Source organism: Pogona vitticeps, chromosome 2, assembly GCF_051106095.1.
Source record: "Pogona vitticeps strain Pit_001003342236 chromosome 2, PviZW2.1, whole genome shotgun sequence".
NCBI classification, from domain to species: Eukaryota; Metazoa; Chordata; class Lepidosauria; order Squamata; family Agamidae; genus Pogona; species Pogona vitticeps.
In genome coordinates this window covers 239,886,767-239,907,566 of record NC_135784.1, presented here as the reverse complement: position 1 = coordinate 239,907,566, position 20,800 = coordinate 239,886,767, and the positions used below count along the sequence as shown (strand labels likewise).

Genomic DNA, 20,800 nt, shown 5'->3' with positions numbered 1-20,800 from the left:
GAAGAAATGTTAGGAAGAACAACCTTCAGAACACGGCCAAAGAGCCTGAAAAACCAACAACAACCAATTAAGGGAATAACCTTTCAACTTTTTGGAACTGGCAGTTAAATACATACAAAACCTGAGGTTGCTGTTATTGTTATGTATCGTCAAATTCCCCCCTACTTAGGGTGCCCCTAGGAATGAGCAATCTCCAACATGGCCTGGCCTCAACAGCCCTGCCCATCTATTGCAAACTCAAGCTTGTGGTTTCCTTAGGGAGTAGGTCTATCTTGCATTTGGCCTTCCTCTTTCCCTGCTGCCTTCTACCTTTCCCAGTATTATGGTCTTTTTCAATCTATGCCTGCCTTCTCATGATGTGCCCGAAGTAGGACTTTTCCACAGAACCTGGAATGGGGAGGGATTAAATGATTGTGGCATTGTTCAGAGACCAGTTCACATCCCAGGGTGGCAGCCCTCTCTTGCTTGTGCTACAGAAAAAGCTTCATTATTACTATTACTGTTGCTCTGTGGTAAGAACTTTTTTTTTCAGAAGGGGTCAGAGAATTTGAGAGTTATTCTCAAGTTCATCTTCGCTTTACATGTGTGTTACGTGCCATTCAAGATGACCCTAATGGGCCTTTCAAGGCAAGTGAGGTTCTCCTTCTTCTTCCTTCCCTTCTTCCCACACAACTACCTTCCTTGTTTCCCCAGAGCAGGGAATAGAGATTAAACCTGCACTGCATGGGGTTACACAGCACTCTCCTTGAAAACTAAGGCTTGTATTTTAGGACTCTTTCCTGAGGACTTGTGTGGGGCTGAAGGAGAAAAGGGGCAGCAGAGGAGGACAGAGGAGATGAAAATGGAAGGTGGAAATTTGGGGAAGACAGTGGAGGGGGGGGAGTCTTATGTTTTTGGTGAAACTGTGGCATGAAGGAAAAGTGGAAAATGAGAAGAGGAAGCAGCTGCCAGGGCTCTGAGGGAAGCCATCATCACTACCAGCGCCGCCAGCAACACCAACACCCCCAAAGCGACTGACGAGGAGAAGCGGTGGGTGCGGGGTGGAGGGGAAAGATGGAGAAGGAGGAGACCTCAGAGGAGTCAGTAACTGAAGGACCGATTGAGGTGGTGGGGGTGAGGTGGAGTGGCAACAGACTGAAAAGGGAACATACCTTCCAAGCCAGAAGGAAGCGGGGGGGGGGGAGAAGAACTCCACTACAGGTGCGCAAAGGCTGCCTCCAGGTAACAACAAACAGGGCTATCAGTCATTTCAGGAGCAGGAAAGGGGAGGGAAGCAAGTTTTACTGGTGAGCTATAGGGCAAAATAGGAGGTAAAGGGAAGGAGAGATGTGTCAGTTCTCTGTCAAACTTGGTCATAAGCACCCACTGTGAGGTGTGTGTTTGTGTGTGTGTTTTTGGCACATGCCCATGGTGAGGGTAACAGCAGCAGTATGCCCAAACAGATGCACTTATCCAGATGTCTTAATTATGTGAGAAGTAGTTGTGATAATAGGCAGTAGGGAGACCACTGTGGAAGAAATCCTCATCAGATCCCACTGTCCTGGGCATTTACTTACTTATTTACATATTTATTTACATATTTATTTACATATTTACATATTTAAATATTTACATATTTACTTATTTATTTATTTATTTATTTATTTATCATTAGGACATAGAACCTGTTGTTAATTTATTTGAATCCCACCACTGATCATGGGATACACAACACATCCTTGATTGAAAATTTTAAATTCTAGGACAAGATAATGGTCTCAATAGTACATGAGTCACAAGTTACCCTGGGCTTTGTAGATAAAACCAGCACCCTTAACTGAGCTTAGAAATAGACTGGGAGCCATCGTGGTTGGTTCAAGACTGATGATATATGGTCTGTAAAGCACCATTCTTGGTTGCTGCATTTTATACTGCCTGCAGTTTCCAAACACTTTTAAAAACAGCATGCTTAATAGTACTGTAGTCTAACTGCGAGGTAATTAAGGCATGCATCGCTTGGGCCCATCTTTAGGAAGATATACTGCTGGTGCACCAGCTGAAACTGGACAAAGGCACTCCTGCTTAGAGCAGTCATCTGGCCTTCTGGGAGTAATGCTGGGTCCAAGAGTGCCCTCCAAGATGAGATCCAGGTCCTTCAAAGGGAGTGCTATTTGTGACTTCCTTGATTGTCTTTTCTGACAACCAGTTGCACTTCTGTCTTGTCAGTTTGTCTACTTGCATCCAAACCACCACCCCCACTGCACCCAAACACAAGTCAGGACTTCCACAGTCTCTTTGACACCAGATAAGAAACAGAGACAGAGTTGGATATCATCAGCATAGCAGTGAGACCCAGTCCCCAAAATCCAGGTGACCTTCTCCTGCCACTTCATGTTAGATGTTAAAAGACACCACTGAGTCCTAAAGAACCTTTTAAGCTAAAGGCCATGGGGCTGAAAAGTAGTATCCCTGCACCACCTGGTCTAGCTGTTCGGCCAAATAGGATCAAAATCACTGCAAGATGTGCTCTGAATTCCTTGTTTGCCAAACAGCTCAGGAGGATGCTATGGCTGATGCCATCAAATGCCATTAGAGGATGCAATAGAATCAAAAGCATTGAGATATATTAGTTATGTAGGCAATCCTGTCGTTTATTTCAGTTGACTATAATCATGGGAAATTACCAGCAAATAATAGTGATTATCCAGCATTGGGGTAGTTCTAATTTATGTCTATGTTTTGTTCCTACAGATGGAATAACTGTCCCCAGCAATATTAGACTCAGACTTTGCTAAGACTGATACAGCAATGGATACACCACATACTCAAAAAATATGGAAGGAGTATGTCTAGTTGCACTGATGATGCTAACAACTCAGATTCAGTCAAGTCCAGATGTGGTCCATTACATTCTATAGCTAATGTTAGAATCAACTTTGAGTAGCTCAGCAGTAAATGGAGAGGAATATCCAGTTCAGAAACTCTGTGAAGTAAAACATTCAGGAATGGAACAAGAAGCAAGTATTACAGATGAACCAACGTGTAGAAAATGTTTGAGTTGTACCTGTGTACACAATAATCTACACAAGGGAGTTGACATCCCAGAGATATGGAAACTCAAAGACGTTGCAAGCTGGGCCGAGTTGTTCCTTGATCAGGCTCCCATTGGAGACAGCATACAGGAAACTGGAAAATCAACCTTGGACTGTGAAACTGAGAAAGAGGTGTTTCAAAAGAGCAGAGGCAAAGATGCGGTAGATAAAAGCTCTAATGATTTAGGTTCAACCATTTTAAGCTCTTTCATAGCTATTGAAAATAGATTGGAGCATGGTGAGAGACACAACCCCTGTGCTTTATTGAATCATAATGCATCATCTCTTCCTCAAAAAAGTTCAGATTATCCTCAGATACTCAAGCCTGAGAGGGAAGGAGAAGATACTAGAATTTCTAGTAACATTGAGGGAGAATTGGAGGCAGATGGTTGCATGTATAGCAATACAAGAAAATCCAGTTTTCATAATCTCCCCATTGAGTGTCAGGAAGATGATTCATGCATACCTACACTGGACTTGCAGAAAAAGGATATTTATTTTTGGACCCCTGCTAATAATAGCTCCAGTGAGGAATTGCTACGTGTGAAGAAAAGTAGTCCGAAACTAGCCACTACAAGGAACCAGAACGGCAAAAGGTCTTGTGGCAGTGCAAGTTTTTTCAAGCCAGAAAATCTGAAACTCTTCAGTCAGTCAGTGCTAGAAAGTAGGCTTCCTTGCACAAGAAAGTCTGATAGCAGTGAAAGATGGACTCCAGGAATGGAGAATCTCTTGGAGATCAAAGAATACAAATGCAAGAGTTTCATATGGATTCAAAACCTAGAAGGCTCCAGTGCGATCAACAGTATTACAAAAAGCATTGGTGAAGAGGCTGGAAATAGAAATAGCCCTTTCACTTTCAAGTCTGAGGAGAAAAAAGGTATCTCAAGGGATGAGATGTTAGATTTTCAGCCTTTAAAGGAAGCTGTAGATCAGAGAAATGAATTTAGAGTGGATGCACTAGGAATAGATAAACGTTTTGAAGGGAGTAAATATATTGGAAAGGATCAGACGACTGGTACATATGATAGAGATGACTTCAACAAAGACCAAAAGAAAGTTGAATTAAGATTTATGGTGAAAGATCCCACGGTGCAAATCAACAGTTTCTGTAGGAATTTGTCACCAAATCGTTCAGAAAATAGTACAGATCAAATTGCTTCAAACCGTTTGAATTGTCCCTGTGAAAGTAGAAACATGGACAGTGCTAGTGACTTGGATACGTCGCCATTTAGTGATGAAACTATAGCACTTAATTCAAATATGACTCCCATATATGTGGAAAATGACATGAAAGAAAATATATCTGAGAAGGTCATCAAATCAATAGTAGGTTCTCAAAGCAATATCGAGGGGTTCTTCAATACAAGTGTGAAAATTGATGGCCACAAACAGTTGTTTTGGAGTGACCAGTCCCAGTCTGATAGTGTTTTGGCCAAATATTACTTCTATGTGAATTATCTTAATAAACTGAAAAAGCTTCAGCCTGAAGGTGGTGACCATCTGCCCTCTTGTCAAGAACACTGGGGCGTTTCTAAAGAAAAGAATCTGTCTGCATTTGGTTACTGCAAGAGCAATAGCTTGTTGTATGAGCAACAAGCTAAGGAACTTAGGAGCAATGATTCTGGCACTCAAGAAATAAGCTGTGATAAGGATACAAGGGCTGAGGTTTTAGAACAGCACAGATGCGCTGAGGAACAAGAGGCTATGACTCTGTTTGGAAAAAGCAGTCCCAAACGATTGCCTAATCCTGCATTGTTTACTAATGGGCAGCCGAGGAAGCCATGCGTTTTTAAAGGTAAAACTGAATTGATATTTTGATGCATACAAATAGCATTTCAAAATGAATAATGTGTTGGAGCAAATGTAGAATAGATGACATTGTCAGAATCATAGACTACTAATGAAGATCATCAATATTTTGTGGTATAGTTTTCTTTTTTTAAAATAAGGCATTTCTTTCTCTCTTTTTTTAAATTACAAAAACAAGCTAGAGAGTTCTCTCTGTCTCTGAGCGGTGCTCAGCTGGTCTGTAGATCCACTAACAAAGAGCAATATGATTTACTTGTGCTTTGTGAATCATAGCACATAGCATCACAAAGGCTGAAGTTTTGGTTTTGGGCTAGAAGACTTAGACAAGGATTGCTTTCTTGCTGCATCAATGCAGTTGCACAAACCATGATATTACCATGTGACTCAGCCTCAAAGATGGGTCATGGTGGCACTGCGGGTTAAATTAGAGGAGGAAATTATCTGAGGCTGTCTAATGATGGGAATTAACTGGAAGATTCATATAGATGCTAGGCATACAATTAACTGTAACTGGGTCTACAGTCTGTGTGCCATCTTTTGTAGACAAGAAAGCATTTGAAGCCAAGAAAACTGGTACAGACATGGCTGGTCCTAAAAGGCACTGGGAGAGAGCAAGCATTGCGTGGTCATCTTACACACATGACGAAATGAAGCCAAGGTTAGCTTGCATGTGCTTCAGCCTATATAACCCAACAACATTTTGTCTTTTATTGAATATATTCTGAAGCTGCTGTTTGCATGCAGACTGCATGAATGAAACAAGTTTTTACTGACATGAAGATGCAGATTTGACAAAGTCCATATGGTAGACCAGCCCTTAAAACTGGTCTACCTTTTTTGTTTTGTTTTCATTGTTACAAACAAAATGGCAATGATTAATTTTTTGTTTCACCTTTGTTTCATGAAAACAATAAAAACATTGTCAACAAAAACAGAAAGCATGTGTTCAATTTGCAGGCTTTCCAGTTACCTTTTCCAAAAATATTGGGATGAGCAACACTATTATTCTCATCTTATAGATCAGCTGTTTAAAATACCTTAATTATTGTGTTGGGGAAGCCATGGGGCATATGGGGGAGGCATCTCATTTAAGGACCAATAATTGCTGGCGCTGCTGTAGAAGGATGCATTATGGAGTACAACAGCAGGGTTCATGTAGCATAATCTTGGGTGAATTGAACTTGAGTTAATAATTGGCCCAAGAATGAGTACATGCTGACAACGCATGTTCTTCGAGATGAGCAGTGATTTCTGGTTTAGGCCGCCATGGGAAACTGTGGATGAACTGATATGTTGAAACTAGGCATGTTAAAGGAGGGAAGGAGAAGCTTGCCACCACCCAGTTCAGTTTTAAGGCTGATTCAAGACTTGTGTATCTGCACTGGTCTAAAGCTACACAGTAATTCAAAATATGAGAAAGGATTTGAAACCACTCCTTTAGCACCGTGATTGTGTATTCATCTATATTAGCTCTTATGTAGCTTTGTTCATTTAGTTTTGTTTCTCTTTGTTCCTGCGGTAGATCACAGTATGTTCAAACTCCTGTGCTGGGCAGCAAATCGAGAAGAAAGGGTGGGCATAATTCTCTAAGCTGTCCGTCTTCAGGTATGTGTAATCTGGGCCAGCATTCTTGATGCCAGAGGGTGTGCTCTTACTTTCTTGTCCATGTACTGACTCAATAAAAGCAGAGAGAAAACCATAAGTGGGGTTGACTGTGAAAAATAGCCATCTGTGCATGAGTATGTGTATGTATCTGACTGCCATTTTTTAACATTTATATTCAGTTCCACCCCCCCCCCCGCCCAAAGAGCTCAGGAGAATGTGTACAGCTCTGCCCTCTTCTGTGTTATTCTCACAACAACCCTGTGAAGTGGGTCAGGTTGAGAAGTAGTGAGTGGCTTATCTAGTGAGTTGATGGCTGAATGGAGACTAGGGCCTGGGCCTTCCGAATTGAGCGCTTGGCAATATATTGACCCAGGTCATTTTTGCCATTTCCCCATATCCTTGGAGGAATTGTTCTTGGATTCTGGGATGCTCACAGAGACTGCGAGGTGCCTTTGAGCAGCAGTGGGGGGAAATGTTGGTGACTGGGGTTGCCTTGGTTTGGATTTTGTGTGTATGTGTGTGTGTGTGTGTTTCGTCCACTTTACCAATTTCCTATGCAAGATTAAGTTTGGTCCTCCTGTGCTGCTAGTCCTTGAATATGGTTTGTATCTCTTTGGCATGTAAACTGATCTGCTAGTTGTAATGGTGTATGTTGGCCATATTTTTAATTATTTTTAAGATTTGTAGACAGAGGCCAGTTTGATAATCCTATGCAAACTCTTTATTTCTATCTCAGGGACTGAATCCAGACAGCAGCAGGAACCTGCCATTCAAGCTTACGATGAAATAAATACAGTAAGCTTATTTGTCTTCTTACTATTGTAATAATATCATTAGAAACATTTGTAAAGACTGAAATGTCCTTACAAAGTCCTTAGAAAACTTTCACAAGTGGAGCCTTGGTACCCAAACCAATTACTAGTGTCTTATTGACTGAAATCCTGTTGCTTAGCATAGTAAGTCACAGTAAAATAGGCTCATTGAATTTATGGATTTTGTGAGTCAGCTCCTCCAGAAGTTCCATTGATTCAAATTCTAGTTGCAACTTCCTATGCTAAACAAAAGTATTTTAGCCATTAAAGGAATTTTTAAAATGGTTTCTGAGACTAGTAGAGTTCCTGTTAATTGATTATGATGATGTCTTAAATCTGTATATATTGTATGTTTCCTTCTCTTTTCCCTCCTTTAATTTTATGAACACTTCTTCAAACACTCTTGACACTCATCCAGCTGTCTGTTTCAAATATAGAAGCTCCAGTGTGCATGTATACCAATTTCTCCAGCTGCCAAGGCCTACCCCAGCCATATCAGTGAAGTCAACAGATTTCTTCATGCACATTTGTACCTTTGATCTATTTGCTTTGTTGAACAGAAGGTGCAGACTGTGTGTTGAGGAGCTAGTTTGTTCTGTGTGCTCATTTGTTCTGTGTTGCGTACACCCAACCTTGTGGTGATGTTCTAGTATTCTGTTCTCTGAACTGTATTGTGTGGAAGCAACAGTTGGGCTGGAAACAGGTGAAAAAGAGCTTGTTCAATGCTGTTGCGGAGAGGACATTCTGGAGATTGCTCATTCATAGGTTTGCCATAAATTGGGGGTGACTTGACTTGTCAATTCTGTTGTCCAGTCATCTGTTGCCTGTACAAACAGACATACAGAAATTAGGGAGAAGCTGTCACCTTACCTGTCATATCAAGTATAATGAAATTCATGATCCATGATGCATCACCATTTTGAGGAAGACCAAAGAAGAGATTCTTCTTTCATGGATGATATTTCAAACATTAAATGTCAGTCCAGGTGTCAGAATTTCTTGAAACAATCGTGTTTTTATAGGAAGGAAGCTAATGGTTTTTATGTCCCATTAAGGATTGTTTCCCCCCAGCTGCTAATGAGACAAAATTATTTCTGAACATTGAATCAGATGAGCTTGATTTGGTTGCTGTTCTGCTTCACCATCTGCTATTTTAATCGACTGAGTAACTTTAGTTTTATTTCCTTGTGTTGCCATTTTTTGGTGTAATAAGAGTTGTCTTTTTCTTCTTCTTTTAAAGAGCAGGCATGAGGATCATAACCTCTTGCCTTGGCTGCTTCTTCCTAATGAATTGTGGCTTTGTATCTTCTCTCTGCTGACTCATAAAGATATTTCTCGTGTTTCCCAAGTCTGTCGCCGTTTTTATCAGCTAGCAGGAGATGAGACTTTCTGTAAGTATATAAAAACGGAGAAATAATAAATGGGTGAAGGACACAATGGTTATTGAAGGGTCTGGGAAACTCTAGATCAATATATTACAATGCAGATTAAATTCCATTTCAGATAATTTGCAGCAAAGTATTTTCTCTCCTGGCCCCAATTAGCAAATTGAAACAAATTAACAAGAGGTGTAGTTTTAGAAGAGGTAGCCTGTGCAAGCATATCAAGCAATAATAAAAAAAACAGAAGAGGCAAAATTTTGGGGGCACCTTAAAGACTAACTGCTATATTTTAATGTGAGCTTCCATGGATTGAGTCCAGACATAAGAGGAAGTCAGACTTATGTTTGAGAAAGTAGCCTTGATTCACAGAAGCTCACATTAAAATATAGCAGTTAGTCCTTAAGGAGCCACAACATGTTTGTCTTTTTAATTTTTATTTTGTTATTGTCTGATAAATTAAGAATGCTTTGGTTTTTTAAAAATATATGTTTTGTAGTTTTTAAAGCTCCAACTTGTGGGAACTCTTTCACATCCTTTTTTTTTACTGTCATGATTGCTCTCTCTTCTTCTAGTCTTGTGTGTCTTGTGATGTTGTTTTTTTTTTAACAACAACGAGGCTTCAGATTGATCTGGCGAGCCCATTAATAAGTAGTTTGGTTCTCTTTTAGTGAGTGCAGTACTAACACTGGGGGAATTGCACACGCTGAATGAACAAAGTGCTTTGACAGGTGTAGAATAGCGAGCTGCCAGGAAATGTTTTGTCAGGCATAATGGAATGATGTCTAAAGATAACAAAGCAAGCTTGCTCATGATTTCAGATTCATTTATGGTTCAGTCTTATGAGCCTCTATAAGGATATATTGTTTGAACAGGATGAGCCATAGCAACAACCAGGATTACTGTGCCCTGCACATATGTGCTTATTGCTCCATCTAGTGCCGGCTTGCTGCTCCCAAGTCAGCGGCAGTGGTGCCAGTGTTAGAAGTCCACCGTGTGCACAGGTGGGATGCCAGCTAAAGTATGTAGCTTGGAATCATTTGCATGTCGACAGCAGTGATGCTGTCTGTTTCTTATTGGGAGAAAATGAAGAGGTGAAACAGCCAACTGGCTCAGACCATCAAATATAAACATTATAGCCTGTGTGGTGTTGCCTTGAAAGGACTGGAATTTCTGCTCTTCCCACCCTACTAGCATCCACTGTCTGAGGTAGCCATTTCCCTTTTCCTACTGGTAAGGGTGGTCTTTTAGCCCTTAGATGGTGTCTAATAGTTCCTTTGCACAACAGATTACTCCTTCCCCTTACTATCGATGTTGTCGTAAACAAATAAGTGGTTAAGAACATACATTTGCTAAGGTAAAATTTATCTCTGCAGGAAATTGTTTTGATTTGCTTTTCGAATTCTTCAGAACTGTGCCCAAAAGTTGGTCATCCATTTCTCAGAAGACAGTAGGACAGCCACTATATAGCAAAATCATGCTGTGAATGCTCTCCTTCCCATAGCTAAACTCCTCTTCAAACAACTGTGCCCATATAAAGCTGATGATGTCATCAGCAAAGGAGGTTTCCTTTTTGAAAGAAATTAAAGAGGTCCTAAGGCTTCTGCAGCTCCCGCATAATCCCTTTCATTTTTGGTAAATTGTGAGAGCCATGAGATGAGAGGAGGAAGTGTCTAATAATTGAAAACCACCATAAAATTATCCAAGCAGCATGAGTTTTGGTAATTAGGCTTCCTCCTGCTGTCCCACAGCTCCCATGGCTTTCTGATGGTAAAGGGATTACATGAGAGTTGTGGGAGAAGTAGGAAGTTCCCCCCAAATTGCCTTGCTGATTACATTATTGGCCTCACATGGGCATAAGTTGTGAAGCAGGATTTGAGCCACTGTTATCTTTTTAATTAACATAAAGTGAAACAGAAGCATTTAATCCATGTGGAAGATATTTATTAATTTATTCTGATATTTTTTCTCTTTATTAGAGGTAGGGTGCGGTAAGGGATAACTGGGATAAGGATACATTTTGAGGGGGTGGATTTGAACATACATTACAAATTGGTATTTTTTCCCCATAATAATTCTAAATAATCCCTTCTAAGAGTAATTCCAATTATCATACAAAAATATATACATTATATAGAAAAATCTAAATTCAGACAGATATTTTGTAATTTCCATTATTAATTATGTAGCTGGTCTTTTTTTCAACCATGTATATAGTGGCAGCCAAGTTTCCTGATGATCCTTTTTCTTTTTTTGGATTCAATCATTTTGTTAGCCTATCCATTTCTGCAGTTTCCAGTATTTTCCCTATCAGTTCGTCTATTTGTGGTATTCCAGACTCCTTTCAGTGTTTTGCGAATACTATTCTTGCCGCTGTTATCATATGGATGGCTAAGAATGCTTTTTCAGAATCTAATGTAGTAGGCAGAATATTTAATAGAAAAAATTCTGGTATTGATATTGGAGTTTCTAATATCTCTTGCAGTATCTGGTTGACTTTGGTCCAGTATTTTTGGGCTTCTTTACACATCCACCACATGTGGTAAAATGTCCCTTCTTTCTGTTTACATTTCCAACATACATTTGAAAATTGAGTGCTTATTTTAGCCAGAGTTGTGGCAGCCATGTACCATCTCTAGAACATTTTATATATATTCTCCTTGAATACTGTAGATTTAGTTATATTTATATTTATTTTCCAGATTTGTTCCCATTGGTTTAATTCAATATTGTGTCCTTCATTCAGTGCCCATTTGATCATGCATGCTTTTACTACTTCATCTTGTGTTTCAAAATCTAGCAAATTAATACATTTTCTTTCTGATTCTAAAAGAGTTCTGTCAAAAGGAGTGTTTTCTTGATAAAATCCCTAATACCTTGATATTAGTTGTGTTCGCGCCCACCAATCCATTTCAGTGCCTTGGTCTACTAGCTCTTGTGTTTTAATAGGATTCATGTGGAAGATATTTATTAATTTATTCTGATAATCAATGTGACTTTTCCTAAATACCTGGAGTTGTTAACATTTCAGATTAATATTTTGTGTATAAGACATACTGAGGAGCATCTTGATTTCTGAAGTTCCTCAACAATATACATATTATGATAATTTTCACAAAGTATTCACATGAAAACTTAGGTGAATTCACAAATAATAAATTCAGGCAACATTTAGATAATAATGAAATGTTCTTCAGACAGTTTTTATATTACCCTTTAAATACAGATCAGGGACTTTTTCAAAGTGCTTATGGCTGGTGTCCTGTGAAAGGATATCATTTTATACTGTATTTCTATTAGTTCAGGAATAGAATAAGCAAAACTAAAGCTCACTCTCCCATCTGTAATTTACAGGTATTAAAAATGTTTAAACAAAGTAATAATAAATATAATCACATTAATGAGAAGAGCTATTAACAAAAATTAGAGGAGAAATTCTCTTAAAGTTCTTAGAAGCTAGCAGAAAACATCCCTTTGAATGGCACATAATTATTTAGGTTTTCTTTGAAAGCTTTTAAGGAAGATTTCACACATTTTGTAAGCAGTTTGTTGGACTAATGAATAAGATATGCAGTGGATATTCATGAGTTCAGAGGATGATGTGACCTCTGAATTTTCTATTAGATAAATAAAATCTCTGGTTCATTGTTGAGCTGTTGTTTTGAAGTGTCTGTTCTATAGTTGCTCACAAAAAAGTGTTCATGTAGACCAGGTGCTGCAGGTGAATTTCGAAGAAAAAGAACACTCTTAGGGCCATGACTACAATGGAAAACTGAAGGTCATTTGGAGGAAAGTATATATCAGCTTGTGTCACATTCCCACGGTGAATTCTAATACAAATACTTTAACGCCTTGAACAAACAAAGATGGGTGGGTAGACGCAGGTCAGTGCTGCAGTTTAGTAAGGCTCCATAAATGTTCTTGGAGCTGTGTGTGTGGTGTTTATTTTAATAAATAAGAACAGTGTGGTGCACAGTGTTTCTATTTTTGTCATCTTCTGTCTTTGTTGAAATAACTTGCAGTAGGAAAAAGCAAGATTATAGCCAAAGTTTCAACATGGCTGGGATAAGAGGTCTTAAAACTTTAAATCAGGTGAATCAACCTAGCATTTCAGGATTAGGAGAAACCAGTTGTTTAGCACACATATCCAACTCTGTACAGAACCAAACGTAATGCTTCATTCTTTTCTAGCACTCAGGCATCTCTTCATTAACTTTTCATAACTCTCAGCAATTTGCCATTCCCAACAAATTTTCAACCTCTTTCTGTCCATTCCTTTATCTTCCTAGACAAGCTCATTAATTGTATTACATTGCTTATATCTGACTTCCCCGCTGCTTTTTTCCTGTTTTGCACTCCCATATTGCTTTTCTGAAGGATCATGGGATGATGAGAAGGAAATTGGGTCATAGATAGATGACAACTGGTTACGCTGGAAAATCACAATGTAATGTGGCACTCTATAGAACAGGGGTCGTCAACCCCTGGTCAGTGGCCAGTGCCGGTCCGTGGGCTTCCTTTAAGTGGGCCGTGGCGATCTCCACCCCCCGCACACACAGTGTGTGTGTGTGTCGCACTTGCGGAGGGGTGTGTCACACTTGTGCACATGCGCATGAGCACAACACGGCCACGCGCAAGCGCGACATGCCCACCCACTCTCAAAATCTACCGGGCTTCTAATTTCAGCCCAACCTGGAGCGGGAGCAGTGGCGGCACCTACTTGGTGAGCACGGGGCTTCCTCCCCGCCTCATAGGGGCTGAGTCCCACCTGCCCCCCCCCACAAAGCACCCAAGCGTCCAGAAGGGGAGCCCTCTCCCTGCCCTGCAGTCTTCTCCCTCAAGGGTTTGGCGCCACCGGGGCTTCTGCTTTTAGGTCTCTCTCTCTCTCCCCTCCCCACTCTTTGCAGGTCATCCAAGGCTGCTGCTGTCACCTCATCCTCTCTGCGGCTGAGGTGAAGGAGGGGCCGTGCTTGCAACCTGGCCGCACGCTTCTCCTTCCTTCCACCTGGCACTCCTCCACTCCCTGCCGAGCCGTGCCACGGGATGGGGTGATGCTGAGAGAACAGCTTCTCGTGCGCGCTCCCCTCCCCGTCTTATTTCACACCCTACCGCGGAGAGCTCGCACCTGTCCATCTGTCCATCTTGACGATCTGTCGCTCGTTCCCACCCTCTCTCTTCCTTTCCTTTTCCTTTCCTGCTGCTGCTTCTTTGCCACCACTGCTGTGGACAAAGAGCCATGACCAACAAGGAACAAACAAAAAGGAAAGGAATCTTGGTATCTAGTAGAACAGAAGAAAGCCTATTTTATATTTGTTTCTTCCATGTAGGCAGAACACAACATATTTCAAAATATATTGTTATTGTCTCCCAATAGTTGAACATGGGTAGCACCAAAGACTGAAAGCGAGCAGTTTTGCTTCAGTGTGAGTAGAATTCTGTCTTCAGGCCCTGATGTAGTTTAGTTGTATGTGGGACTCACCATGTACCACAAAGAGCTCTACCACCCAGTATATGACTTCTGAATCACCCATCCCCTTCTGCCTAACCAAATGCAGACTGAAAGAAGAAAAAAGGAAATTCAATTTTTAAGCAAGGAACATCTTACTGGTATGATCAGCGGTAACAATCTGTCACAGATAGCTACAAATACCATATCCAGCTGCAGCTCTTGGAAACTTTTGTTTAAAATTTATAAGGGTCCAACCCTTGGATCTCTATCCTTCAGGATCAAGAGAAGGAGGAGAGCTTTTTTTCTTATGTCCAAATGGGAATGTCACTAGTTTGATTTTTTCTTGATAAATCAGCAATGCTGATCATGTGAGCCCTGTCTTGGTAATTCACCTCTTGTGTGATAAAGAGGTAGAATCAGTAGGAAATCAGTATAGTGTCAGGCCTGTGATTATTCTTGTGGATATCCTACATTTGGAGGGGTGGGAGATGGAACTTTGCTAGTGGCAGTCAAGACTGCTTTGGGGATGAACTGAGGAGCTGTTGAAAAAGAGTGCAAAAGAGAAAATGTACAGACGACATGTAAACTGTCTGGAAAGCATTTGAGAATTTTTGTAGTTATAATATTGTGCTGTGGTCCCTTGTTGACTATTCAAACTTTGGAATATATAGTAATACTATGAATTTCCAAAATACTGTAGATTTATTCACATGATATTTTAAAGTTCATGAAATTAATATTCAATGTTTTCCTCCACCACTGTTATTTAATCTCTGCCCACTCACTCCCGAAATAAAGAGACGGACGCAGGTGTTGGAGTTAACTAGGCCCACACTTTATTGTTTTTAACCTCCAACCACTCTCATCCTGCAGAGGGGCCTGGACGTCATGTGGATCCCTGGGGCAGGCTCTAGGGGTATCTCTTACTCCCTCTCCAATCCTAAGTGAGTGAGTTCCAACCCTGGTCAGAGCTGTCCCCTGAACAGCTTGTACCCAGCTGGCCACAGACTGGGAAGAAAAACCTCCTTATCTGCCATCCATCCAATTGTCTAGAACTAAGACATGCAATGGATGGGACTATACGCTATTCACCCCTCATCCCAGCAAGTGAAACGCTAGATCCTGGTTGCTGTGATGCTGGGTGCAGTTAGGACCCCATGTGCTTTTTGGGAGCTCACTGAAACTCACCTTCTCTTCCACATTACCTGACGGTTTGACCTATTTAAATGTGACTCAAACCTAGAATAGCCCTCAGAATCCCATGGGTAAACAGTGTGGGATAGGCAAAAATACGTCCACCCACCTTTTATATGCCAATCAGGTGAGATGGATCCAAAATTCCTATCTGCTCCAGCCACACTGGACCCAGGGCAGACAGATTAACTCAAAGGAAAAAGGGCTGGCTGGGGGCGGAAGGATCTTATAATTGCACCAACATCCAGCCCCAGCACAGCCTTGTGTCAAGCGTGAATTGGTGCCTCTACCTGCCTATGTCAGATCAGGAGATGTGGGAAAATAGTTCCAAGCCAGTGTATGAGTCCATGCTGGCAGAGGTATACATTGCCCACCAGCTCCAGAAATACAGAGATGGACTCAAGTGTTGGCGTTAACTAGGAACACACTAAACTGATTTTAACCCCTTGTGGCGATCCCTCTTTGTGCCCTTTATATCTGTGGGCTCTACAAAGGTAAATACGCCCTTTTCGCTACCACCAGGTATTATCCTAATACCAATTCAGGTCCACACACAGGAGCTGTCACCCCAAAGGGTCATATAATTTTAGGAAGCAAGGGTTTTAAATAAATATTCTTTTATTATTGAACAAAATCATAAGGAGAATCAAATATAACTGTTTCATATGTTCATGTATATTAAATCAGGTGTTAAAGTATATCAGATCATGTCAATATCTCTCATCTTATATTTATGCATTCATTCCTGCTTGTTCAATATATTTTACTCTTTCAATTTCTTTTCTTAATCCCTTTTAGCTATTCCTAAACCCTAGCACTCTCTCCATAGTTTCTTGTCCCTACTTCTCTCTATCCCTATCTTATTCCAACTGTCTCCCTAACTGTCTCTTCCAGCTGTCTTAACTGTCCTTCTGACTCCGCGCCTCCTGCTCTATCCTCTGATTGACATGCAGGAATGACGTCATCTTTTGGGTTCCGTTACACCCCTCTATTGAGGGGTGGGTTGTGGGGGCATATTATAAATTGTGTGAGTGGTTGGTTAGGGCTGTCAGGCATGTGGGGCATGGAAGGGATGAGGGGAGTGCATAGTGGGATGCTTTTTGTCCATGTGAGGCAGAGGAGTTGTCATCACATGGTGTGGGGTTGGGAGGGGAGAATCTCCTGTAGGGGAGCCATACAGCTGGAAAGAAGTCGAAGTGTGTATGTATGAGAGGGGAGTTGGCTGGGTCTAAAGGTGATGGGGTTTTTTTGGAAAAAGTAATAGTGTGTCTAGGTATGTGCATATGAAGAGCAATGATGGGGGATTGTGGGTAGAAGAAGGAGAGGCATGTTCTGTCGGTTGCTGGAGGGAGGGAGGTGTGGGGAGGGCAGGTCAATGTGATAGTGGATGAATTCAGATGTAGGGATTGAGTTGGGGGGGTGAAGATTTGGTGGAGGAGTGAGATGGAGACGAAATACGTGAAGTATATATGGGGAGAGCAGGTCTGGATAGGACCTTGTGTTCCTCCCAAACATTTACTTACCTCTTCTGCCAACAATCTATTTTGTTGTTTAGTCATTAAGTCATGTCCGACTCTTTGTGACCCCATGGACCAGAGCACGCCAGGCCTTCCTATCTTCCATCACCTCCTGGAGTTTGATCAAATTCATGTTGGTAGCTTCGATGATACTGTCCAACCATCTCGTCTTTTGCTGTCCCCTTCTTCTCTTGCCTTCACACTTTTCCAGCATCAGGGTCTTTTCAAGGGAGTCTTCTGTTCTCATGATATGGCCAAAGTACTGGAGCCTCAGCTTCAGTATCTGTCTTTCCAGTGAGCACTCAGGGTTGATTTCCTTTAGAATGGATAGGTTTGTTCTCTTTGCAGTCCAGAGGACTCTCAAGAGTCTCCTCCAGCACTACAATTCCTTCTCAGTGTCTTTACCTGAATAAGGAGAGAAGGCAGTTAAAATGGAAAAAATGAACAGAAATTGGTTTTGATTCCTTGCCTGGTCAGTGTCTTCACCTCCATAAGGAGGGAAGGTGGAAAAAATGAAAAGAAAAAAAAAAACACACCAAAATTAGGTTTGATCTCCTACCTGGTCGATGTCTTGGCCTATATGAGAAGGGAAGGTAGTAAAAAAAAAAATCTAAATTGAGTTTTGATCCCTTACCTGGTCAGTGCCTAACCATAAGATATATTGTTTTACCTAGAAGATAGTTATGTGATATGTATTAACATTTATAAACCACTATCTCTTTAAATTTTTAGCAAGTAATTAACACTATGAATATGGAAAAAATACAAGAGAAATCAACCCAGAAAGAGAACTATTCAGCTGAACAAGTCAATAGATCCTGGCATATTAACACATTAAATGGGTAAATATTTCAGACACAATAATTTTTGGAACCCTTCAGACTTGGAAACAATATGTAAAGAGGTCTGTTGTTCATTTCTGAACAACATAAACAAAACCTTTTTTTTTCTAATTATGGTTACTAAGGAAGGAGATTAACTGAATACAATCTAATGAATGCTAGGGATGAAATACACAAATTAATTATGCAGAGTGGGCAAATGTTTCAGAAATAAAACATTTCTGTTTCCTTTCCAACAACTACACCCACGGCTCCGTCAGGAAGGGGGCACCCAGAAAAGGATCCCCACAAATGCTATTCTTTCCCATCTGTGTGGGGAGTCTGTTATTGGAATCCAGCTTACATGTGGCTGCCCCCTAAAAAACTCATTTATTTCCATTAAAAAACAACAGCAACCTCTCAAAAGTACCACATCAACTGCCCTGCCAGACCTCACCACCTTAAACCTACGCTACCCAGGCAATGCCTTAATGTAGTTTCCAGAGCAATAGACAAAACAGGAAGCAATCCTGTCCGTTGATACAGAGTACATCTCTACAAACTATAAACCTGAATGGCTGAGAAAGTCCATGGTTAAGCCCGGATGAAAGATAAATGTAAGTAATTTTGAAAAGCCAAGGTCTCTCTAACTCACTCTGCTCCCAATGGCTGTTGAGGCAGGAGAGCAGCAAGTGGGCAAAGACCAACTGTCAAGAACTTAAAGCACTGTTGCTCTAGCAATCATGTGACCTCAGAGGTTATGTGACACCTTCCCTCATTATGACCTCAGCGGTATGTCAAGAGTTATGTAAATTTCTCTCACACTCTTAAGCCCAACCAGGCTGCTTGCGAAATAAGTCTTGTCCTGTGGATCATAAATACTTCTGCCTGGGCTGCTGTTGGTCTGTTCTGTTTTTTTTTAAATAAACTAATAAACTCATAAATGATAAGTAGTATCTCCAAATGAGGATCCATTATCTTAGTTAATGACGTGGAGCTATTTACCTACTCCTTTTTAAGTCAAAAATCAAGAATGGAATATTGGAAGATGTTGGAGAACTAATTGCCATTCAAAGCACTATTTATGTCACAGAACCAAATTCAGAAAATGTTAGCACTAAAAGAAATCTTTTTCTTGTCCTGACTTAGGGCACAATCCTAACTAGCCAGTCTGGCCTTAAGTTGGCTGAATCAGACTCTCACAATTAAGAGGGAGATGCCTGTTAAAGGTACAGTGTTCTATTTCCCCCAAATGCAAGTCCTTTCTGCAGCTGCCATGAAACCCATTGCAACACCATTTTGTGCCATAGAAGGCTAAGCCCCTCCTAGTGCATCTGGTGCTGTCAGAGTGCCACCATGACATCTGCCTTTCTCTCATTTAAATGTCCACCCACCCCACTGTCTGAGAGAACCACAGGAGGCAGCCAAAGAAAACTTCTGTTTATTGATCGATAGGATGGCCTCACATTATTCCCTATTCTCCCTGCCCTAGCTCATGATTAGTGGCAAGGTTAGTGACTAGAGCTGTGTAAAGTTATACTTCAGGCAAGAATTCTTAGGCTGTGCCTTCCAGGGATCCTATAGTATGTTGTCTATCTGACACAACTCTACACAATTCTACACAACTCTACACAGTTCAAGGCCTAGCCCTTTCACTGTCCATCTTCCTGCTCTCCTTCCAGTTGGGTAATGTTGAGTTTGCACTTGGACTCTCCCTTCTGTTTTTACCTATGATTGGGCAGCTTGGGTCCCTTCAACAATACTAAATTTGTGGCTTATGATTGCAGGGCCAGCTTGAATCCCTAACACTGTCAACTCACCTCCCCCTTACCTCCTGGTTCATGATTGGGGGGCAATTTGAATCCTTCCCACCCTTGCCTCTTGGCTCATGATTGGTGGGGCCAGCTTGTATCCATCCCAGTGAAATCTTGCCCACCCCTCCCTCCTGGCTGATGATTAGGGGACCAGCCTGTATCCATACCAACCAGCCTGTATCTTCCCAGCCCCCTCAGCCTCATGAGTCATCCCATTCACACAGTTCATGATTGGCAAACCATGCATTCCTTTCCATCCTTCCAATCATTAACAATGAAAATAGGGTTTGTGTCCCTCCCTTTTTCCTGCAATATCCTTCCCTAAGAGCATGGCCCTGAGCTACCTTGTTTAATAAAGAAACTTGACTCAGAGTTGTTGTACATAGCAGTTTATTTAGCAGGTATCTCTCCTCAGAAGCACCCTTGTATCTTAGACAATGAGTAGACAGACAACAGAGAGACATGTGCAAAGTGCTTTTGTGTAGCTGTGCTACAACTGATGCATAGCTGTCTGACCAGACCAGCTGCAGGACTCAGGCAGTTCAGTGGCAGCAGTCACATATGGCTGGGTGCTTGTGGAGCTACACCTGTAGCACAGCTGGCTGTTGATTCCAAATCTGGATCAAGGTGAGTGTACCGGCGAAAACCATCCTTGAGCTTCATCAGGAATTCATTTGGGGATTCCGTGGTGTTTTTTTTTTAACAATCTTATATACTCTGTGAAGGTTTCACAGCCTTTGGCACTCCTAGTTTAAGGCCATGAATTACAGCATTTCTTGCTCCTTTCAGCAGGTGGGCCCCAGCAAGCTTATTAGGATTGGGATCAATAACTCGGGTTATGAGGGCTGCTGCTTCAAGCCAATAAACTGTTCCATTGCCATCGGCTATTTGTTGAATCCTATGAGTAGTATACCAGGCGTAGGTCTTTGCAAGAGCCTGGCATTTCTCATCTTTGCTTAGGAGGCTGCTCAGAAGAGTGGTGAGTAGTAATGATCCATTGGAAGTCCAGGTACTTCTGAAGGGCCTCGCAATATGGTGGAAGATCTTGCTTCCAGTTAAATAATTCAGCAGTGGGGAATGGGGTATGGGGCAAAACTAATTTATTTCCCATTGGAAGCTCCATTAAGGGGAGAACTTTCTCCACAGGTTTAGGTGTAAAGCGATCTGGGGGCACTCCCTGTGTGGTTTGTTTAGATCAAGAGTCCCCAACCCCTGGTCCGTGGCCTGGTGCCAGTCCATGGGCTTCCTTCAACTGGGCTGCAGACATAGATCTTCACGCTTGCACAGGTGGGCGTGTCACACTTGTGGAGGGGCGTGTCACGCTCACGA

General features: G+C 41.4%; 1 protein-coding gene across 5 annotated transcripts in view; it reads left to right on the top strand.

Moving 5' to 3' along the window:
• The first annotated feature begins 2,730 nt into the window (after nt 1-2,730).
• Nucleotides 2,731-20,800, top strand: part of LOC110089640 (uncharacterized) — a 61,365-nt gene continuing 43,295 nt past the window's right edge. For 2 of the 5 annotated variants that reach the window (XM_078386120.1, XM_078386124.1), the window contains exons 1-5: nt 2,783-4,866; nt 5,424-5,538; nt 6,403-6,485; nt 7,222-7,280; nt 8,538-8,688. In XM_078386120.1, the coding sequence (XP_078242246.1) occupies nt 2,901-4,866; nt 5,424-5,538; nt 6,403-6,485; nt 7,222-7,280; nt 8,538-8,688 (2,374 nt within the window). In that variant the 5' untranslated portion in view covers nt 2,783-2,900. Of the gene's footprint in view, nt 4,867-5,423; nt 5,539-6,402; nt 6,486-7,221; nt 7,281-8,537; nt 8,689-20,800 lie in introns of all 5 variants that reach the window. The other 3 variants (XM_078386121.1, XM_078386123.1, XM_078386122.1) reach the window with 3 other exon arrangements.